Source organism: Phalacrocorax carbo, chromosome 4 (assembly GCF_963921805.1).
Source record: "Phalacrocorax carbo chromosome 4, bPhaCar2.1, whole genome shotgun sequence".
NCBI lineage: Eukaryota > Metazoa > Chordata > Aves > Suliformes > Phalacrocoracidae > Phalacrocorax > Phalacrocorax carbo.
Genome location: NC_087516.1, coordinates 33,036,561 through 33,057,904, shown reverse-complemented (window position 1 = coordinate 33,057,904; position 21,344 = coordinate 33,036,561). Strand labels below are relative to the sequence as shown.

Sequence of the window (21,344 nt, the reverse complement as noted above, 5' to 3'; positions counted from 1 at the left end):
CTGCTACTTAAGAAAAAAAGCATGTTGTGGATTACAAAACATTGTTGCATCCCATCCTCCCATTTTCCTGCCACAGAGTCAGCTTAAAATGATCTGAGTTCTGACTGATCTAAGCCTCCTTGCTTTCAAGATTCCACAAACCTTTGAATTGCATCCTTTGACACAAAAGAGAGATAAACTGGCAACATATGTACTCCGAATACTGCTGAGCCAGGAAAAGAAGAAATACAGGATGAAAATATGTAGAATACAACTTTATATTAATGGCTCAACATGTCTGAGGTGATCAGAGACTCTCTCTCTCTCTCTCTCTCTCTCTATATATATATATAGATATATATGTATATTGTTTCAAAGCAAAGTTATGGCAAAGTGCACGTAGTAATGAAATTATAGTTTCCACTAAGGTAAGAGTAGTTGAAGAACCAAAGATATTTTGTTCAGCACATCTCAAATCCTTATAAAAAACTTCAGGAAAAAAATCTTGACAATACCCATTGGATTAATGTACTAATGTTAATGAGGAAGCCTTAAACAAAAGCCCATTATAATGAAATTTATTTAAATTTTTGAGCACACTATATTCATAACTTTTTAGCACTTCCCAATGTGGTGGTAACTGTATGTTTCTATAAATTACACATTGCATAAAACTGCATTCATTTCTCTAGCAGCATACTATATAAATTATCACAAAAACAGATGAACCAACAAAAGATTCTTGAATACATGTAACATTGGTGGGCAGATATCAGTAATAGCTTATCTTCATGGTAAGCAGCTCTAAATGAATCCCTCTTGAATTCATTTAATTAAGAAGCTGAAAGGAAAGAAAACATGATTAAATGCTGAAAATGCATAAAAAACATAGCACCATAATTATTTGAAAAGAATAAACAGACTTCAAACATTCATTTGAAAAGTCATTTGACATTTGTGTAATAATCTCTTAAGTTTTTATATCCCATTTAGTAATTACTAAGCAAGCATGAAAGTTATCAAATACAACTTGAGTGACGGAAACTTAAATTTGCCTATTTAAAAAAACCTAAAAAGCAAAATGCACTTCAAACATCTGTTCTCTTTAATCAAGTTCTGCATCTGCTCTTACTACTTAAAGAGAGAACTACCTCTCCCAGGATGTTTCAGATTTATTTAAAACATTCTTCTTTTACTGTTGAAGTGGTCTCAGCGTGGGGAGGGTATAGAGGACTTGGCAAGGCTCTGTAGGGATACAGACTCTTAAACTCTTAATATTTTAATAAATGAAGAAGTTTCAGATGGCATTGCTGTTTCTTTGCCCCTGGAACAAAACTTTGTTTTTTTTTTTAAAAAAAGTAGATATATATTGTGTATCATACCTTCCTAAGTACTTTATCAAAGAACAGTTATCTCGTAAATTGGGAAATGCGAACACAGGGACAAAGACTTGTGCATGACTATAGACTGATCTAACTGTACCAACACAAAAGCAATAAACTACTGAATGGAAGTGTTTCTTCACTGCCTCTAGCTTTGCCTGGAAGATCTTTCATCTCCTTATAGATATGTAGTGTGCTCTAGCATACACATGTTGTAGTAATTTCATCAGTTTTCCATTCATGGCATAATTAATTAATCATTACAAAACATAAATATAAGCGCCACAAGCTTAAAAGACTGCACCAGCATAAAGATGTTCCCTGCTGCAAAAAGCTGACAAGCTCATTAGGCAAGACATACAAACCCAGGCAAAACAGATGACAACTGGCTGGGTGCTGGAGGGTGAAATGGTTATGGAAAAGGAAAAACTAGCAAAAACCACTGCGCGAAGAGGTGAATTTTAGGGTGACGAGTGGAAAAGAGAATGCTGAGCACATGAGACTAAAAAGATAACCCAGGTCTAGGATAGCTGTGTAAGGTGATGTATAGGAAAGAAGAAACTAAGAGGGGAAGAGAGAGGAGGAATACTGGTAGTGAAAATGTTTTGGGGGAAAAGTGGGAAGGGTTGACGATTACAATAATCAGGCAGGTAGTGTTGATAGGCTCAGGAGGAGTAAAAGACTGAGAGATACAACTGTAGGAAATACAAATATGGCAGTGTTGTTTTGGTTAAGTGTGTCACTACCACATACAGTTCCTTACTTTCTGTCTGCAAGCAAACCGCATTTTTAGCAGCTAAGAGACATGATACAGAGTATGGATAAGGTAAACAATGGAAGTTATATGGAATTTATAAAACAAGTTTAAGAGGCTAGATACATAGAGAAGGAACAAGCCTAAGGTGGAAAACAACAAAAAGCCAAAACACTATAAAAAATCATGAAGTAGAGAGTAGCCAAAAATAAGGGGGTGGGCAGGCTTTCTGAAAAATCTACAATAACAAATTGGATAACATCTGTGGGGATAGATCTGCAAAAAAGAAGAAAGAAACCATGTCCCCTTATGCAGAGCAGGGGAAAGCAGAACGGGGAAGGATGGCCAAACTGTGCCCTTCCAGACAATAACTGGCTGGAAATGAATAGAATAGGTAGGAGTAAATGGTAAACTACAAGACTCACAGGAAAGCCATAAAAGCAAAAAGAGGCATGCTTAAGGGTGGCAATCACAGAAGGAAGGTCCTACTCATAGAAGAGAATGCAAACTATTTGACACAGGAAGAAGCAAGCCCTTCTTAAGAGATCTGCTATGGGGCCAGACACCTGTCATTTAGAGCTCCCATTCTTTAAAGGACTTGAAACCAGCACTAAACACAGACACGTCGCACAGAGGGGAACATGGAGGTCTGTGGACCTTATGAATTCAATGGGCTGTTGGAGGAACAGAGACTGAGCTGGTTTGCCTTCTATTTCAATGGGCAGCTTCCTTCCGAAGAACACAGTGTCCAGCCATATTAAGAGAAGTAGTATAGAAAATGTTAAATGTAAGATGTTTTGTTTTGACAACTGTGTATTTTTTTTCCTGTCTTTTAAAATAATCCTGACTTTTGCTGTTTTGAAGAAAGTAACCCATTTTGCTGAGCACTACAGACCTGAATGTGAATCTTGGTGTTTATCAGAAGTAGATTTACCAGTTCATAAACTTCGGGTGAATCAATTTAATTATGTATGAAATCAACATGGAGCATCTGAACAGTTTTAGTAGTGCTCACGTTTATTAATAAATTTAATTTTATATGTCTGCAAATACTTTTTGTTGTACTTACTAATATTTTACCAGCATATTGCCAAGAAATAACTGTTCTATTTTATTCACTTGCTCAATATTATACAGGATTACTTTACTGAAACTTATTTAATTACGAGGGTAGACATTTCTTATATGATGTATATAATGAATGCAAGGAGTTTTCAAGCTCTGGGGCCTCTTGCAATTTGTCTGTTCTTGTTGCATTGACTGTTTTTCTCTAAGCAATGAATGAATACTTCATGTCTGACTTAACATTTATGGTTCTTTGATGAAAATAAGGCATCTTTTATTTACCATGCTTTCTTGCAACTTAGTTCATTTTCTCTGCTAGTCAGTACAGAATATGTATTTTTCCATTCCGCCAACATATAGTTCTGAAGGCTGATTATTTTTTATGGTTTAACTCAAAACTCTTCACGTTAATCTTTTCAATAATAGCCAAATACAATGGCTATAAAGGGTAATTTGATAATGAAACACTCAACTGCAAGTACCAAAAAATTCTTTAAAAAGCTACTTAATGCAAGTTAATTAATGAAAACTTATACGAAAACTTTGAATTTTCAGGTGTTCATATAATTTAAATTCAGATTAAAACAACAGCAAATGATAAAATGTAGGCTTGAAAGGACAACTGGAAGTGTCAACAATAATGAAACTGTGCTAAAAGTTTCATCCAGAAAACAAAGCAGAAAAGACAACACAGGGCAGTTAATAAGTTTCAGCCAAAGCCAAAAAAAAAAAATTTGAGAAACTTTTTCTAGCATCAGTAAACTGTGGATAAGACTTTTGTCTGTCTGTCGTCTTGAAGAAACCAGTGTTACAAATATTTACATTCCTAATATTCCCAGTAATACACTACTGTACTAGTGTACTGATGTATTCTGTTTTGTTCTTATTGTCATTCCTCATTCTTTTTAATATTCTGTGTGCTTTTTGGACTGAAACTGCCTAAAATGAGGTTTCCAGAGAACCCTCCAAGCTCTTTTCCTGACTAGCGAAGCTAACCCAGAATTCATACTTTTGGCTTCTATTTAAGATCATTCTCTCTGTCATTCCCATGTGTATTAGCTAAGAGATAAAATTCTGTGTTGGTAAAATGAAATTTTATTGCTCAATCACTGAGTTTCTGATACTTAATATATCACTTATTCAATTTAAATATTGGGGTGAGAAGGCTTCCAAAAGATTCTCTCGGATATATCAACACTCCTACCTTACCCAGAAATCATTATATAAAGGGGTAAATGTTCAACAGTGTAAAATAAAATTATTACACTATCTTTCAACAGTTAATGACAGCAATTAAAGTAAAAGTTTTAGCAAAATTAAAAATTTCATCTAGCTCCCATAAAAAAGGTGGATTAGTACAGGTATGAAAATGACCTGCCATGGTAAAAATGGCTCTTGCGGAGAGATTTGTTACATGCTAGCTCATCCATCACGATTGTGTTCACTTGGTAAGTAACCTTCATGATGACCTCCACTTTGCATCACCTCTCCCATTCCAACGCTTTATTGTATAAGGGTATTTTACCAGCATATTAATTAAACCATTTTTTCTCGCCTAGCCTTCAAGAAGAAAATTATGTGGAAGGAAGAATTAAAAACTTGGAAAATGTCTAAAGTGGATGAAAAAAAAAGGTAAACAAAATGTTACTCTCCTTTCCTACATACGTGCCTTCTAAAGAGCACACTTATAGACCTGTAGTCTTATCTAGCACTCCTCTGGACACTTTTCTGTTTGTCACAGAAATTAACAATGACAATGGCAATATCAGGGTCAAAGAAATAACAGCATTCCCAGTACTTTTATTTATGCACATTAGAAAAGGAAATAACAGTCTTTCTCCAGTTTTTGACTCCTGCTTTGTGTTCTTCCACCTGTTTTAATTTATCTTCACTACATGGAGGTCACCGGAGAAAAGAGGATGCACAGCAGATTGTGTTACTGTTTCAGTTTTTATCAATGCAGATGCATGCTGCTTCACAGAGGACTTATTTGGTTGTTCAGTGTCAGAGAACAGAAATAATTTTGTATATTTGACTTTTTTTTTTTAAAGTAGGACAGTGAAGTTGATGATTGAGATTGTACATGTAGCACTAAAATAATTTCAGTTTTCTTTAACTGTTGCTTTAGGCGTGCCAGCATAAACATTCTTTCTTTTTTCTGACAGATCATTAGTATGCATTGTTGTTAGTATTGTTAAAGGCAAAGCTTTACTAGCCTAAGGACAATTTATCACATAAAGACTGGTAGTTTCAAGGTGAAAATTACAACCAGTGAAACTAAAAAGACACACATATTTCACATCTTAAGATATATCTACACTGGGATCAAGTGATGGGACATGGAACACCTTGGAAGATCCTAAGTAATTCAGACAAAAAAAATATATCAGTATATCAGCATATATGATTGACGTTAAAATGCAGGATATTAAATTAAAGGGGGAAACAACATATAACAGAGTTCATATACTTGGTCCTCCTTAAGTGTTTTGCATGTTCACTTCATTACAATTCATAAGAACTATGCACATAAATCAAGAGGCTTCTCTTAATAAACACTATGGCATTGTCATGATGATGACATGGTTGTGACCACTGAAGCATCAAATAATAAACAGTATGTTTATTTAAAATAATGCCACAGAAAATGGGGTCAGAGCTACCCACAAGACCAACAGAAAGCTGAAAGATTGGGATGGACCAGATAAGTAAATTACATCTGGGAAACTAGCAAATGAAATTTGATAACAGCAAAGCAAAAGGATCAGTTCTAATGATGGTTTCCAGTAATTCTGCATTGAGTCAAGATTTAAGATTGAATGATTAATTTATTCCCATGAAAACATGAAGAATCTAGGACAGCCCAAGTAAGCCTGTAAGATCTTGCTTAATTCTGCAGGACCAGTAACTTTATAAAAAAAACCCAAAGAGAACTGCATAACACTTAGCCAGCTATTAACGTACTTATGCATCCACAGGGTTCATTCTTTTATGAATTTACTTGATGGGTGTTACTGATCAGTAAGTTGTGATACTGAATCTACTTAGCTCCTTAAGACAGAATTTGGTCTATGGATCTAATAATTCCTTCACAGTAACAACATGATGCAGCACTACCTCATTTTAACAGGATTGTGTTGAATCATTCTTTTCAGCACTATCCTGGATTTCTTTTATTTCCTCCTTCACCAGCTTCAACACACTAACAGGTGCAATTTTTTTCCACATGCATTGCATTATCAACTTCAATTTCTTGGACTTAAACTTTCAATAGAATTCAGAAGCTCTCCCTTCTTCCTTCCCCCTCTGTGGAATAATTGCTGCAGGTGACTTAGAAATTAAACCTATATTTTTAGAAAAGGTACAGCACTGAAGAAGCTGTCAGGGTGAAGTTCAGCTGCTCTGTGAGGAATCCATTCCACAGAAGTTCCCTAGTAACCACAGATGTCGGCAATGCCAGGAGAACTTGGGGTACTGACTCTAAGAGGAGTTGTCCAGGGGGTGGAGCGGCGTGGAAACATCGCGGCCAGGCTCTGTGATAAATGGGAACTCGAGGTACCATGGAGCTGGTACGCTGCGTATTTGCCACCCTGGGCCAACCGTCTGTCATAGTTTTGACAAAATGCTGTCCTTTTTGGTGAACTTTGCTCATTATAATATCATTATAATACCAAAACACACCTCCATCCCCAAAGTCACACACCTCTAAGGTGCGACCACCCCTCACTGGGCATGCGCTTTGAATTTCTTCTAGCCTACACCTTTAAAAGCAGAGCAAGGAAATTTTACACCAGTCATAATAAAGGTATGTATGACTAGAGTCACTCAAGCTCCACCTGAAAGGTAAAAAATAGTATACAATGTGTGAAGAGAAAGAGGATGTTGGGGAAGATACCATTGCGTACCACTCTGACTTCTGGGACCAGTCAATGGGCTGAGCCTCTCTCCCCTCCCCATGGGACGTCTTTGGGTAAGATCTGAACATCTGGTTATACCAAGTGTTTCCCCAGGAAAACTTAGAAACCTCTCTATAGCTTCACTTTAAATCTCCAATGCATTAGAGTTGCTTCACATTTGCTTAAAGCACTTGTAGCCTAGCAGTGTTCCTAATTTTCTTAGCATTTGTGTCTTGTAACCAGCAATTTTATCACCGGTAATCCAAAGAATTTGTGTATCTGTTGCTTTAATAAATCATACTGTACATTAATCTGGCCGTGATCGTTCCCTTTGAATGCGACAAGCCGGGACAGCAGCCAAATTAGCTACTAACAACAAATACTCTGATGCGCGGTTACTTCTACAACCCTTAGAAAATAAACCGTTGACCAAGTCTTAGACTAAGACTGGACTTAGTCGCACCTAGACTCCTCTCGGAGAAGGAGTTTAGAAAGCAAGGGGGTCCTGTCTGAACCTCGTGACTCAATGGTAGGGTCTCCCCCTAGCCGCCACTCAGACTCCTACTATTAACGCAACACCCTCCTGCCGCTCCCCTGGCCCATGGTTCTTGATGTCCTTTATTCTTTGCTTGTATACTAACAGAGGAGTATGAGGTCTACATAGGGCTCCAACTTCTGCTAAATATTCCAAAGAAAATATGTCTGTTATTTCATTAAATACAGGTTCAATTGGTGGAGGGCGGTGGGGGGTGGAATTCATCCCACCCCAAGTTTACAGCAAACAAATTAGCAGGAAAAGAGGGAAAACCCCTACATTAATTAGATTAAGATTCTTAAAACTTACAATATATTTGGATATGTAGTAGACACGAGCAATTTGTTCTGCAATAACATCAAGGGTATTGTATGCCAAATGACAGAGCATAGTCATGTTCAGAAGGTACTGTTCAACCTCAGACATCCTAGGTATCATACAGCAGTCAAAAAACCCTAGTGCAAACTTCCACAAAAGCCATGCAAGGTCTGGAAATTGGCAGAGTCATATAAGCATGTTGTTAATAGGTGATAAGAACATTCCTAAGAGGAAAGGACTAAAAATGAAACTAGTACAACTGTCAGGTTTTCTTTAGTAGCTGCTAAATTGCATGGAAAGAAACACAACAACTGCTTTTTTTCATTTTAGTAAAGTTATGAGAAGATGCAAGTGAGCTCAGACCATAGGTTGACATTCTTTGTCAGTGCCTCTCAAGTGAGTTTACCAGCTGCAGAGCAAGCTTATAATACCCTTTTAAGTTTAAGTCTTAATCACTTAATGGGAAGTAAGAATACCTCACACTCAGGAAAACTGGATCCTGTCTTCAACCCAGGTCAGTCAAGCTAGATGCTGAAAGGCTGTACAGACTATCAGAGATGGCAAACTACTAACTCCATACTGATGAAATCTTGCAATATTATACTACTGGGCCCTTTTACAGACCTCCTCCCCTAGTAGGAAAGAATGAATAAAAAGCAGGAGCAGACCTCCTGTGCATACTGCAATGGGAAGAGTTTCCTTGTCTGGAGTATGATGTTATTGAATGCTAAAACTAGTATCAGGTGACTAATCAGGTGATTAATGTTAACAGAACTATTAACATTAATAGATACAGTTCTTTTGTTCTCTACTTACTTCAAAATACAACCTTCTGAATCTGTTGTACTAATGTTTCCCTTACATATATATTTGCAGATGTTTTAGTTGGCATTTCATCATGCCAGATCTTTCAGCAAAATGTTACTATATCTACATTGCAACACACATGTCATCCACTTACTCTTCCATCCATGGTAATAGTAATGTAGACTAATACTCTGTGAAGGATTAGTCTACTAGTTTATAGAAACCAATTTCTCTGGAAATAAGGAAAATCTTATCTTTTTAACCACATTGTGACCAACTAGAGGGGGGAAAACAGCACTCATGCGTACTATCTCTATTGTAAAGCTGAGCATAGCATGTTAAGGCTATGTCAGCTGTGTGTATATATATATATTTTAATATATCTACAGGAAAAAAAGTTAAAAAGGAGCAAAGACTGAAGCAAAAGGAAGAACAGCATAGTTTCAAAGAAGATCAAAAGTCAGTGGAACAAAATTTCTGATCTTGGAGAATAAGAACAACAGGAAAAGGACTGTCCTTCATTAAAAATATTTAGCCATCCTAAAAAACAAATCTTTGGGAGAGAAAAATCAACAAGTCTCTGTTTTGTTCCACACACTTGATGACTTGGGCAATGTCACTGTATTGCTTTTACCTCAGTAGCCCGGTACATCTTTAGTATAGCACTGGAGACTTTGCTTAATTGCACCTTTCCCTTTCCTCTAGCTAGGCTTTTTAATGTACATCTGAAAATGGTATCAAGATCAAAAGGAAATGATATGGGCCATCTGTTCCTGGCAGGCTACTAAAAAAATATATAACAGATCAGTAAGATGTGAATCAGATGCCTAGACTATGTCTGTAGGTGACCTCCCAGCTGAAAGCATCTACCTACAAAAGGCAAGAACAGTATTTTCTTTACTATTTTTCCAATTTTTCTGCTTGTCAGACAAAATATAACTGATATTGATAGCTGTACATATAATTATGAGATACCATAACCCTTTCGTTCCTCTCTGGTGTGGCTGACAGAAGAAGAGGGTACCTTTAGTGATAAAACATAGCTTAGCATGTATATTGGTTTGGTTTTTTGTGCCTTGTCTTATGTACATCCTAGTTGTAAAGATACACAAAGAAATATATAGTAAAGGTTTATAAACTCAAGCACGTTTTCTTCTGCATTTTTCATTAGGCATTGTGTATGCCCCATGTCTGTGCTCAAACCCATTTAAATGGTCTGCATTAATGGTCACATTAACATTAGGTTTCCAGCTCTTTTTTGTTTGCTTCAATTAATCACCATTCTTCTTGCTTGTCCCAGCTCCCATAGACTTCAGTGGTAAAAATTAAAGACTGTTTACCTGAAAGCTACTCTTAAACTTATACAAAGCTATTAACATCTATAAGACAAGAATTTAATGAGACATTACCTGTATGGGTAGCCATGGTATTTGGAGCGGAATATCGACAACAGGAAGCTGAAGAAAAAGACCACTAGACCCAGGCCTACCAGGCATATGACTGGACAGAAAATAACTTTATTAGCACATAAAAGATTTAAAACTGGAATCTCTACAAAGGATATTATTTATGTCAATCATTTACACAGAATTTTGACACAGTTAAATACAAAAATGTTACTGCCTTGACTATTGATACCCACTATTTCCTGACAGGATTTCAAATACATATGGAAATAATATTTATGGTTATTAACAAAAAATAACTTGTCAGTGTGAATGTATTTTCAAGAAAAAAGTAGCAATTTGGAACTCAAATGTATGTGGATGCAAACATCTTACTTCTGATAATGGATTTAATAACCCTGTAAATTATACATATCAAGCAATATAATTTCAGGTATTTGCTTGTTCTTTTTGGAAAACAAATTACATTTAGAAAAATATCCCTTGACTAATAGAATCATGTTCTCTCTAGTCAACCATCTAAGGCTGAAGTAACAGCAAAGGCAGTTTAGTAACTACCTTACCTAGTTCTTAGTGACTAAAACATTTCACTGTAATAAGTTTTAAGGCTGGTTGCTAAATAAATTTTTAATCTTAACTTGACAGCAATATAAGTCTTTGGGTTTTGAAGGTACCTAATGACACAGACCTTCTGACAGCATCCAGACGCAAGTACTTTGAGCCTTTCCAGGCAAAGAATGAATTAGCAAAGTAAACGCTTAAATTAATCAATAAAATTTGGACACCAGTTGGCACCTGTGTAGTAATAGCATAAACCCTTTTTGATCATGATAGCTTTCTCAATTGTATGTAAATGAAAAAAAATCCAACATGTTACAAGCTGGTGCACATAACTGAGATGCAGCTCATCTACATTAGATAATGTTTTGGTTCTAGTGAGCTACTTTGATTTTAAAAGCTTCTCTTCTTATCCTATTCCTGCTTTAGCCAAACGTTTGCTATTTAATTGCAATATTCATGCCTCAGAAGTGTGCTGGCTTTGAGCGAAGGATGAGTAACCATGAAGCTGGGGAAACTGACAATGACAAGTTTTTTCATTAAAACTTACCATGTGGAAACTGACACACATCAATTGAAATACAAAATTTCTGCAGTTATTTTGAGAAAACCAGCCATGTACAATTTTTATAAACACACTTCATTATAAAGAAATCACCACTCACAAATATGATTTCAAAGCATGCATGAATAAACCATGAAGCATGAATGATGCAAGGCAGGTACATGGAAAGCATTCACATAATGGCCACAAGCAGAAGAGAGTCTGAATTCGTACCACAGCCCACTGTTATTTAGCTGTGGCCAGACCCAGATCTCAGTCATGATCTAAGGTCTTATTCTAATCAAACTCATGTCACTGTCTGTTCTGACATCAGTATTAAAGCTAGATACTGTAAAAGATATTCAGAATTAAATGATGCATCTACAGCTAGTTGAAGGAGACCCTCAAATCACTATAGAGATCCCTAGCCGACATTCAACCAGCTATTATGAAGAATTATAGAATGCTTTTACAGAAAACAGTTGGCCAGCCCTATCTGCAGTCCTGTGTATTACACAGAAGAAGCTAAAAAACTGATCTAGAAAGAAGGGGGAAGCAGCGTAGGGAGACTGGTGTCTTTCAAAGGTCTTCAATGCCGTGTATGAGAAAAAGAATAAGTGGCAGTGGATATGAAAAACATATTATAAAAGGAACAAATGCAGATGGGCATATTTGTTTCAACCTATGCTGTGCTCAGTAAAAGTTTGTTCAAAACAACAGTTAGGAAGTTTAAATCTGGACAAAATATTTTCATATTGTAAGTTTATGTAATTCATTGCCAAAAAATCCTCCAAATATTCTGAATGTCAACATTCAGAAAAACATAAAACTTACACTTCAGGCTAAGAATCTTTAGACATTACAGATTAGGATATGTTCTGTACTACATCTACTGCTGGGCTTTCACCTTTCTCTGGAGAAATTATACTGGCAAAGCATACCAAGTAAAACAATTTTCATACTCCTTTGGACATTGCCATCTTAAACACCTTAAATGTCTATGTTCATTTTGAAAATAATATTTTGAAACTCCTGTTCTTTATTGTCCTGACCTTCAATATAGATCAAGAGCCAAAAAGTGTCCACATGATGCAGCACTATGTAGTGGAGATACTGTGTCAAGCTGTAGCTTGGCTGAGTATGCTTAAAACAGTTTTTACTCTTACAGGTTCCAGTGAATGCAGTTTTATGAATAGAATTTTTACACTCTTCTCCACCCCACAAAAGGTAGAAATTGGCTTAAAGTAGGGACCTTCAGAAAACTTAATCAGATATTCGTTATTTATCAATGTCTTCTAATTGTCTAAAAATTGCCTTAGTTATACTAAATAACTTACTTCTCCGTTTTCCAACATCCCCTTTGGAAGTAGCAGCTTCATTCAGGAGTACCATTCCCATGGTGATAGCAGCATCTGTATAGCCATTGTCAAGGAAAACAGCAGATGTGTGGATACCTCTGAAAGCCACCAAGGTACACCTATGAACTAAAGCTTTCAAGATCATAAAATGAAAGAAAGTATTTATATATAAAACTGCACATCACAATCTGTACTGTACCAATACACTCACCTGTGGCAAAAGTGTGTAGTAAGATTTCCCTTCGTGCATTCCACATAAAAAAGGAGAGAAGGTTCAAAAAGCTTTGAAGGACAAGTCGTCAAGTAGGACACACAAATTTTGGACAGTTATGGAAATAGCTATTCCCCAATACCTTACAATATTCTGTATATTGGAAGTAAAGGATTTTTAAAAATGAAAACTAAAAGAACCAGAAATCATTCAGTGTCATTACAATAATTCACTGGTTATTTGATGCAAACTGAAGCAGCTGGACTGCTTTATCTTCCTCTGCTTTTAGACAAGATGTTAGCTCCTTCTTTAGTGTCATATTGTTTAATAGTTCAGCAGAGAAACATCTCAGAGGCAAAGTCCTCAGCCACTTTCAGTGTTTTATTGTCTCTTTATAACTGTTACAAATGTGAACAAGTACATAATGATAAAACAATTTAACTAATTTAGCTAGATCTTCAACCATTCACTTAATTGTTTATTGGAAACTGTATAAACAAAAAGGAATGGTTACTACTGTGCATAACATCTGTTCTGAAGAGGCGGCATGCCTGAATGCCATACTGAAGCATGAGTGCATCATGGGAGCTATATCTCATAATTTCAGGAAATAAGAACTTTACCAGAGCTAACCAATTCTTGAGTAAGGTTGGATTTATAAACATTACTTACCCCAGGGCTAGGTAGCACGATGACTACAAACTTTAAGAATGATATGATGCTTCTATATATGCACGTGATATACATTACAGATAATGCACAGGAGATACTTCAAACATGCTACATCCATAAACAATACCTGCATCCTACAACATTATACTTACACTAATCCTATCAAGTCATATTAATATTTTTCATGTTAGAAACGTTATTAGACCAAAATGCTCAAAGACATCTGAAATTTCAGTTATACAATTTCAGTTAAGCTGAGCCTGAGTGAAAGGATTTAGAAATGTCAATGCTAACACCATCACACTTCATTAGAGATTAGCAGCCTGGGTCAGGTTTAAGACTTCCAAATTCCATATACATAGGATGAGAACAGTCTACTGAAGAATAACAGAATTAACAAAAGCAAACACTGATGGTGAAAGGAGGCAGATGCCCGTCTCACCCAATAGGCAACATCAAGGAAATTTAAGTTTAACACTCCCTGGTCGATACAGACATCTACCTATAGTCCTAAATTAGACACTAGTCTAACGTCTGAGGTCTAGACTGGACTTCTAATAAAGAAACACACTAGTAGCCCAATTTACTTTCTCACAGATGTGCATAGTGTCACTCTTATGATTAAATGGTTATAGTCAAGTTTTCCAGAAGCTTATTACTAGATTTGACTAAACAATACAAAAAATTTTCACAAAATGGTGGGGGAAAAACCCAACCACAAAATCCACAAGACTATGCAAATTGGAAGGGAAGGCAAAAATTACTTTCTAAAAATTTTGCCTGTTAAGATTCAGATTCATGATCATAAGAGACTGGAAATCTCCAGAGCTACAAAGAATTGAAAAAACTGTCACGAGAATCATTCACTTCTCTGCTTTCTAAAGTTACAAAAGCATAAAAATGAATTAATTGAGGAAGTGCAATAAGGGCTGAGAAGAAAAGAATTCCACATATATTTCTAGCCTATTAAGAAAAGCCCCTAATGTAGCATTATCTACAACAACTTTATTTTACCGATCCCTCGCTTAGATTCATAGTAGTGTTTTTGTTCTTAGTTTAACTGAGTGATGGGAAAAAAACAGCCCCAAGATGTGAAAGTAAGTCACCAGAGCCTCTCAGCGCAGTGCTGCTTTTTGCAGCGTTTTTGGACTGCTTTTTAATCGGATTTTATTTGGTTGATTATCTCATGCGATATTGCGCATAATGTGGTCCTTTGCCATTTCCCTTACCTGGTTGCTTCTGAGAATAAAAACAACCAACCAACCACACACTACAAAGCCATTTGTCAGACAACCATTCTGTAAACGAGTTCTTATTTTCTTACCAGACCATAAGTTTTAATTAACTTTTCTTACCATCAGGAAGAACAGTCTCACAAAAGTAACTCTTTGCTCTGCAACTAAGAACTTTAGATCCATAACCAGCTGAACTGTGCCGATTCTTTTTCCTCTCTTTTGGAGTCTCACACCATTACTCCTAAAGCTTCCCTCACATTGTCACTATTTTTGCTTCAGTTGTTGCTTTCTTACTTTGGTCATCATTGTTGAGGTTACAGCCTCACTGGTTGCCTTTTAGCTTCAACGACATCAGCTTCGTAACGTCACACTCCAACACTGAGCATGTCACTTGCCTCAGCCCTGTGATGCTGAAGTCAAAATTCAGTCTTACTGAGTTGCGATTTCAATGCTATCATTAGCTTTTTACCACAAATACTTAGCTTATTTTTAGCTCATTTCTAACATTGTATGTTATGTCTTTACATTATTTTGATATTCTACAAAAGAAAGCAACAGTCCTAGCTCTGAAAATAATCACAGATAAATTCAGGTTGGAAAAGACCTCTAGGATCATTATCCATCTAGGATCGTTAACCCAACACCACCATGTCTCCTAAACCATGCCCTGAAGTGCCATGCCTACACGTTTTTTGAACACCTTCAGGGATGGTGGCTCCACCACTTCTCTGAGGAGCCCGTTCCAATGCCAATTCCAATCTTTTACAGTATCGTATTTCTCTAGCAGTGCGGAATGTAAAATTTTGGCAAGTGGTTACTTGGACAGTTTTCCACCTGCAAAAAATGAGACGGCATCAAAAGATGTACTTATTTTCTAATTTCTCTTTATCTCTCTCACTGTGTATTACAAAACCATTCTGAAATGATGAGGGGAACGTGGCACTCAGACAAACCATGTTTAGCAAATGTTTTACATTCAGATGCTCATGTTTTCTCATAAGTGTATCCCTCTGTAGCATTTTTTTCCTCATGCTGTTCCTTTTCCCAGCTGATACATGCTTTTAGCAGAAACTGACAACTTATAATATTTAGTTAGTGCTTTTGAAAAGGTTCTGAATGTTTTGATACCTGAAGAAGAGTTTTAAAGTAGGACAAAAACCACAATGATCATCAAAATTCTTAAGATTATTCAAAAAATTATCAGCAGTAACAAAGCATAATTTCTAGCTCTGCAAAAATCAAGATGCCTGATCGGAAGTATTTAAAAAACCCACAACACCAAACCCAAACCAAAAGAAAAAAGATTGGATCGATAAACTCCAGAATGATAGATACGCTACAAAGTGAAAGTGATTACTAGTAAATTCTGGGGACTTTTTATTAGCATAACTTAACAGAAAATTTAATCACTGCTAATTCCAGCCAGAACACCCAAAAGGAAGAAAACCCTATAGTTCATAAGTTTATCAATGTGATATGTAATTTATATCTTTACTTCAAAAATTTAGTCCTAATTAGTAGTGAGTGGGGAATAAAAGAAGAGAAAATAGGTTGACTAACGCTTAGTTACTTTTGTGAAAAAAGTTCGGTGGTGTCATTCATATTCTGCTGGATTTCTGCCAAGAGTACAAAATCTGGCATTAGCTTTATGAACATAAAGAAACAACAAGCTTTAGTCGCAGATCATGCAATTGCTTAATAACACATGAGGAAGAAAAACTGGGGAACAGAATATTCATCCACTCAAGCCTGTGCTCAGTATACTGTTAAGTAAAATGGGGACATATTATCACAAAAACTTAAAAAACTTCTGTTTCACTTTATCATACGTGGAACAAAAAAAAGCATATACATTTTTTCTGAAGGATTAGTATGATCAACAGGAAAATCTATGGTGTTTTGTTTTCTCTTTTTTCTTTTTTTTTAAATTTTGTTTGGCTGGGGGGTGATGATTAGAACATGAGAAATTCTTTGCTGTTCCATTATGAGAGGTGCATACTTTGCTGACAGACATATTTTTCTTAACTTTTTCCTACTAATACTTAAACCTCTAAAATACCTGCTATAATTTCAGAAATACTGGTCACATTACAGGTTCTTTACCTGAACCATTTCAGGTTGGATTTAACTTTCAAGTTATATTTGAAAAATCTGAGCATAACATGCATTCCAGTCATCCTAGTTAGAAAATACTCTTCAGTTACGTGCAGTTCTTGAAAACAAGGTATTAACCACTTTTCCTAACTTGAGGATCTGATTTTTTTTTATCATAGGTTGAAGAAACTAACCAAGACAAAAAATATGGTTCTGCAACAAAACAGGTCTCATGGTTTCTTTCAAGACATTTGTTGCATCAGTTTAGGGAACAATGACCAATGACTCTAATGTTCCACTTATGTTATTCAATGTGCAATCAATTCTCAATTAGACCATAACTATACCAGTGGATGATTGAAAAGGCCTCAAGGGCTGAGGAAGGAGGCACATTTGAGATACCAATCACTGTATTTCTCATATCATTAAAGAAGGATGACTCCTAATTCAGAAGTTGAACAAGTGGAGCACAATCTGAAAATTATTTATTTGAATAGGAATTTAATTTAAGCATGAATTGTACACAATCAAGATGTACTTCAGTATTTTTTAATGGCCTGAAATCCAGTTGTAGTGATACTCGCAATAACCCTGAACATTCTTTCAGCTTAAAACCTTATGGCTTCAGGTACACCAAATGGCCTTTCAATAATTTTAGGAATTATTACATGAGTCTTGGCACTGGAGTTCCTCTCAACTCCTTGAAATATGCAAGTCACAAGAGCGAAGTAGCTGGAAGTTTGCATTTCAACCATTTACATGCCAAGCAAACTACATCACTTTCCTTTTTTATGCTTTTTCATCATTTTAACGGAGCAGAGAGCCAATTTGATACTAATATAGAATCTCCTATAGTGAAAAAGTTTATTAGTCATTTGATTAGTTTCAGCTTCAATTTATGAGACTGTCTTTCTAATCTACAGAGAATCTGATGGAACTGTCCCTCTTGTGATGCTCTTAGACACTTGAGAATGGAAAAACCTTAAAAAAGCTTCAGAGGAGAAAGATTCTGGAACGCATTTTAATTGAACTGCAACAACACAGCTTAAAGATACCTAAGTTTGTGCTAAATCACTAACCAAACATTCAGGGGTTTTCGGCCTGATATACATCCTAGTTATTCATATTGGTGTCAACTTTTCGTATCACCTAAAACTAACTCTGGGGAGATGATCTTTACATTCATTATTTATACCTTTTTAGTTATGTAAATTACATCTGATGGAGTTTCAGAGTTAGTCCTGTCCATCTTGCAAATTCTTATAGTGTGGTTTGCCACTGCACAAAATAAATATTTTTTTCTAACCTGATTTACATTTTATAATTTGTCTCTATAAATTTTCTTGCCTAGAGACATACAAATCAACAGTTTGAGCAGCAGGTCAAGGGAGGTGATTCTCACCCTCTGCTCTGCCCTCATGAGACCCCACCCTGGAGTGCTGTGTTCAGCCTGGAGCCCCCAACATAAGGAGGACATGGACCTGCTGGAGCGAGTCGAAAGGAGGGCCACAAAAATGCCCAGATGAGATGGAGCAACTCTCCTGTGAAGACAGGCTGATGGAGGTGGGGTTTTTCAACTTGGGGAAGAGAAGACTGCGGGGAGACCTTATAGCAGCCTTCCAGTAGCTGAAGGGGGCCTACAAGAAAGCTGGAGAGGGACTTTAGTGTAGTGGTAGGACAATGGCTAATGGCTTTAAAATGAAAGATGGTAGATTTAGATTAGATATAGAGACGAAATTCTTCACTGCAAGGGTGGTGAGGCACTGGAACAGGTTGCCCAGAGAAGCTGTGGATGCCCCATCCCTGGAAGTGTTCAAGGCCAGGTTGGATGGGGCTTTGAGCAACCTGGTCTAGTGGAAGGCATCCCTGCTCGTGGCCGGGGTGCTGGAATTAGATGATCTTTAAGGTCCCTTCCAACCCAAACCATTCTGTGATTCTGTGATTCTATGATTGTAAACCACAGAAGTATACACATCTCCAAGAACATGTAGATGGAGAAGAGTAGTTTAGTTTCCTTACTGTTAAGCATACCAGTGATTGAATTTTTCTTAAAAAAACCCTTCATTTCTTAAATTTTAATCACACATACATTGCCTAAAACAAACTCTATTTGAGCTATTTGGAAGTATTTATGACATTGTATACTTTTCTGTTATTGTTCTAACACTTATTCCAAACATCCACCTTAGTTTCAAGCACTTCATTTTGAACACTAGACTTGTTTTAATACAATGTCTCGTCTCTTTGTTAGTACACACTTGATCCTTCAGCATGCACACACAGCATCTGTCATGCTTTCTCTAAGCACCTATAAATCTTTTTAAGAATATCACACTGTGGTGGGTTCAACCTGGCTGGACACCAGGTGCCCACCAAAGCTGCACTATCACTCCCCTCCTCAGCCAAACTGGAGAGAAAAAGTACAACAAAAGCCTTGTGGGTTGAGATAAGGGCAGGGAGATCACTCACCAGTTACCATCACAGCCAAAACAGACTCGACTTGGGGAAATTAAATTACTCCCAATCAAATCAGAGTCAGATAATGAGAAATAAAATCAAACCTTAAAATGCCTTCCCCCCACCCCTCCTTTCTTCCCAGGCTTAACTTTACTCCCCATTTTCTCTGCCTCCTGTTCCCAAGTGGTGCAAGGGGACAGGGAATGGGGGTTGCGGTCAGTTCATCACACATTGTCTCTGCTGCTCCTTCCTCCTCAGGGGGAGGGCTCCTCACACTCCTCCCCTGCTCCAGAGTGGGGTCCCTCCCACAGGAGACAGTCCTCCAAGAACTTCTCCAACATGAGTATTTCACATGGGCTGCAGTTCTCCACAAACTGCTCCACCGTGGGTCCCTTCCACAGGGTGCAGTCCTTCAGGAACAGACTGCTCCACCATGGGTCTCACAGGCCCACACGTCCTGCCAGGAGCCTGCTCCAGTGCGGCTTCCCACAGGGTCACAGCCTCCTTCAGGCACATCCACCTGCTCTGGTGTGGGGTCCTCCACGGGCTGCAGGTGGATGGATATCTGCTGCACCATTAACCCCCATGGGCTGCAGGGGGACAGCCTGCCTCACCATGGTCTTCACCACGGGCTGCAGGGGAATCTCTGCTCCAGTGCCTGGAGCACCTCCTCCCCCTCCTTCTTCACTGACCTTGGTGTCTGCACAGTTTTCTCACATTCTCTCTCTCTTCTCTCTCCTGGCTGTGATTGCACCGTTGCCCCCCTGCTGATGCCTAAAGTAACTCTTAAAAATGCTGTTGTCTTCAGCTTGCAGTCAGTGAACGCCTCTTGGTCTGTGGACTAGTAGTAAGATATTTGCAAAAGGCAAATAAAAATGGGGCAATTGCCAGAGCAGCCGACAGCTAAATTTGCTTTGCAGGGGTCAGCACTGCCACTGGAAAATTTTACAAGCCAGCAATGGTAAATGGTTGAAAATCACTGAACCACAGAGTTGGTATTTTCATACAAAGGAAACACGTCATATTTGACGTTAATTCACCAAATGCAGTATCATTCAATTAGCTGATGAAAGAGAATTATGTTGTATGCTGCATTGACAAATGCTAAGCTGTAAATTTAAGGTATCTGTGTTTCTTTCTAACATCTAGGAGACTTTAGTATGTTTCTTAAAAGGTCATATTATGATTTATTTTAAGGTCAAGCAATAGAAGAATGAGGTAATGTAAGGAAATGTCTTGATTTTTCTAGCTATCATCTCCTTATGCTTCATTACCGTTAGGAGGAGTCAGGCAGCCTCTGGAAGAGCCAGAAGAGCCTACAAGGTTTACAGACAGTATTAGTGGATAACGCACGCAAAGAATAGAAAAGACACAGTAAGTTTTGCTACTTTGGATGTTGACTTCCATAGTTAAGAAACATGCTTAAATATGCTATAATTTTGTGCCTTTAGTTCTCTTTTTCCACTGTGGTGTTCTTCCTTTTTTCTTATCCTTAAGATCAAGCATACAAAAACCTTATCTCACTGCTTTAGTTGTCATCATCATTCACTTTTACATAATCTCTGGGGAACACAATTTGATTCCATTATGTACGGCTGATAGTCTTACTACTGAGAGCTAAATGACTATTGTTCTACTGACTTTGACTCAAAATTTCAGGTTCTTATGCTCAATGACTTTGCACAAGCCCTACTGACACACTGAAAGACATCTTCCATTTAAATTTATTCTGTGGTTAAGTCTCCTTACACCAGAGACACTTAATACACTTCATTTAAATTCACTCTGTAGGACAGGAAATGTCTTTCATAATAGGTGTAATTTTAATGCTACAGAAAAGATTTGTCTTTTTCTTTGTAACCAATCAAATTTCTTTTTCCTTCTCAATCAACATCTCATATCCACCTACACAGCTGTCACATTAAACTCTGCCTTGGGAATTTAAATTAACAAACCTAAAAGACATTTCCATTTTTACTTAGGTGCATGTGTTTTATCAGCATCAAGGTTAACTAAGTTTAATAGTAATAACAAGAAAATTATCTGGTTAATAGTAACTGTTATTTCCTATAA

The 21,344-nt window shown here is 37.1% G+C and overlaps 1 protein-coding gene across 1 annotated transcript in view; it reads right to left on the bottom strand.

The window, feature by feature from the left end:
- Positions 1-541: 541 nt before the first annotated feature.
- Positions 542-21,344, bottom strand: part of TUSC3 (tumor suppressor candidate 3) — a 136,920-nt gene continuing 116,117 nt past the window's right edge. Inside the window, exons 8-10 of the mRNA XM_064450837.1 lie at positions 12,582-12,656; positions 10,146-10,236; positions 542-820 (exon numbers count right to left, since the gene is read on the bottom strand). Coding sequence (XP_064306907.1) covers positions 805-820; positions 10,146-10,236; positions 12,582-12,656 — 182 coding nt within the window. The 3' untranslated portion in view covers positions 542-804. The remainder of the gene's footprint in view (positions 821-10,145; positions 10,237-12,581; positions 12,657-21,344) is intronic.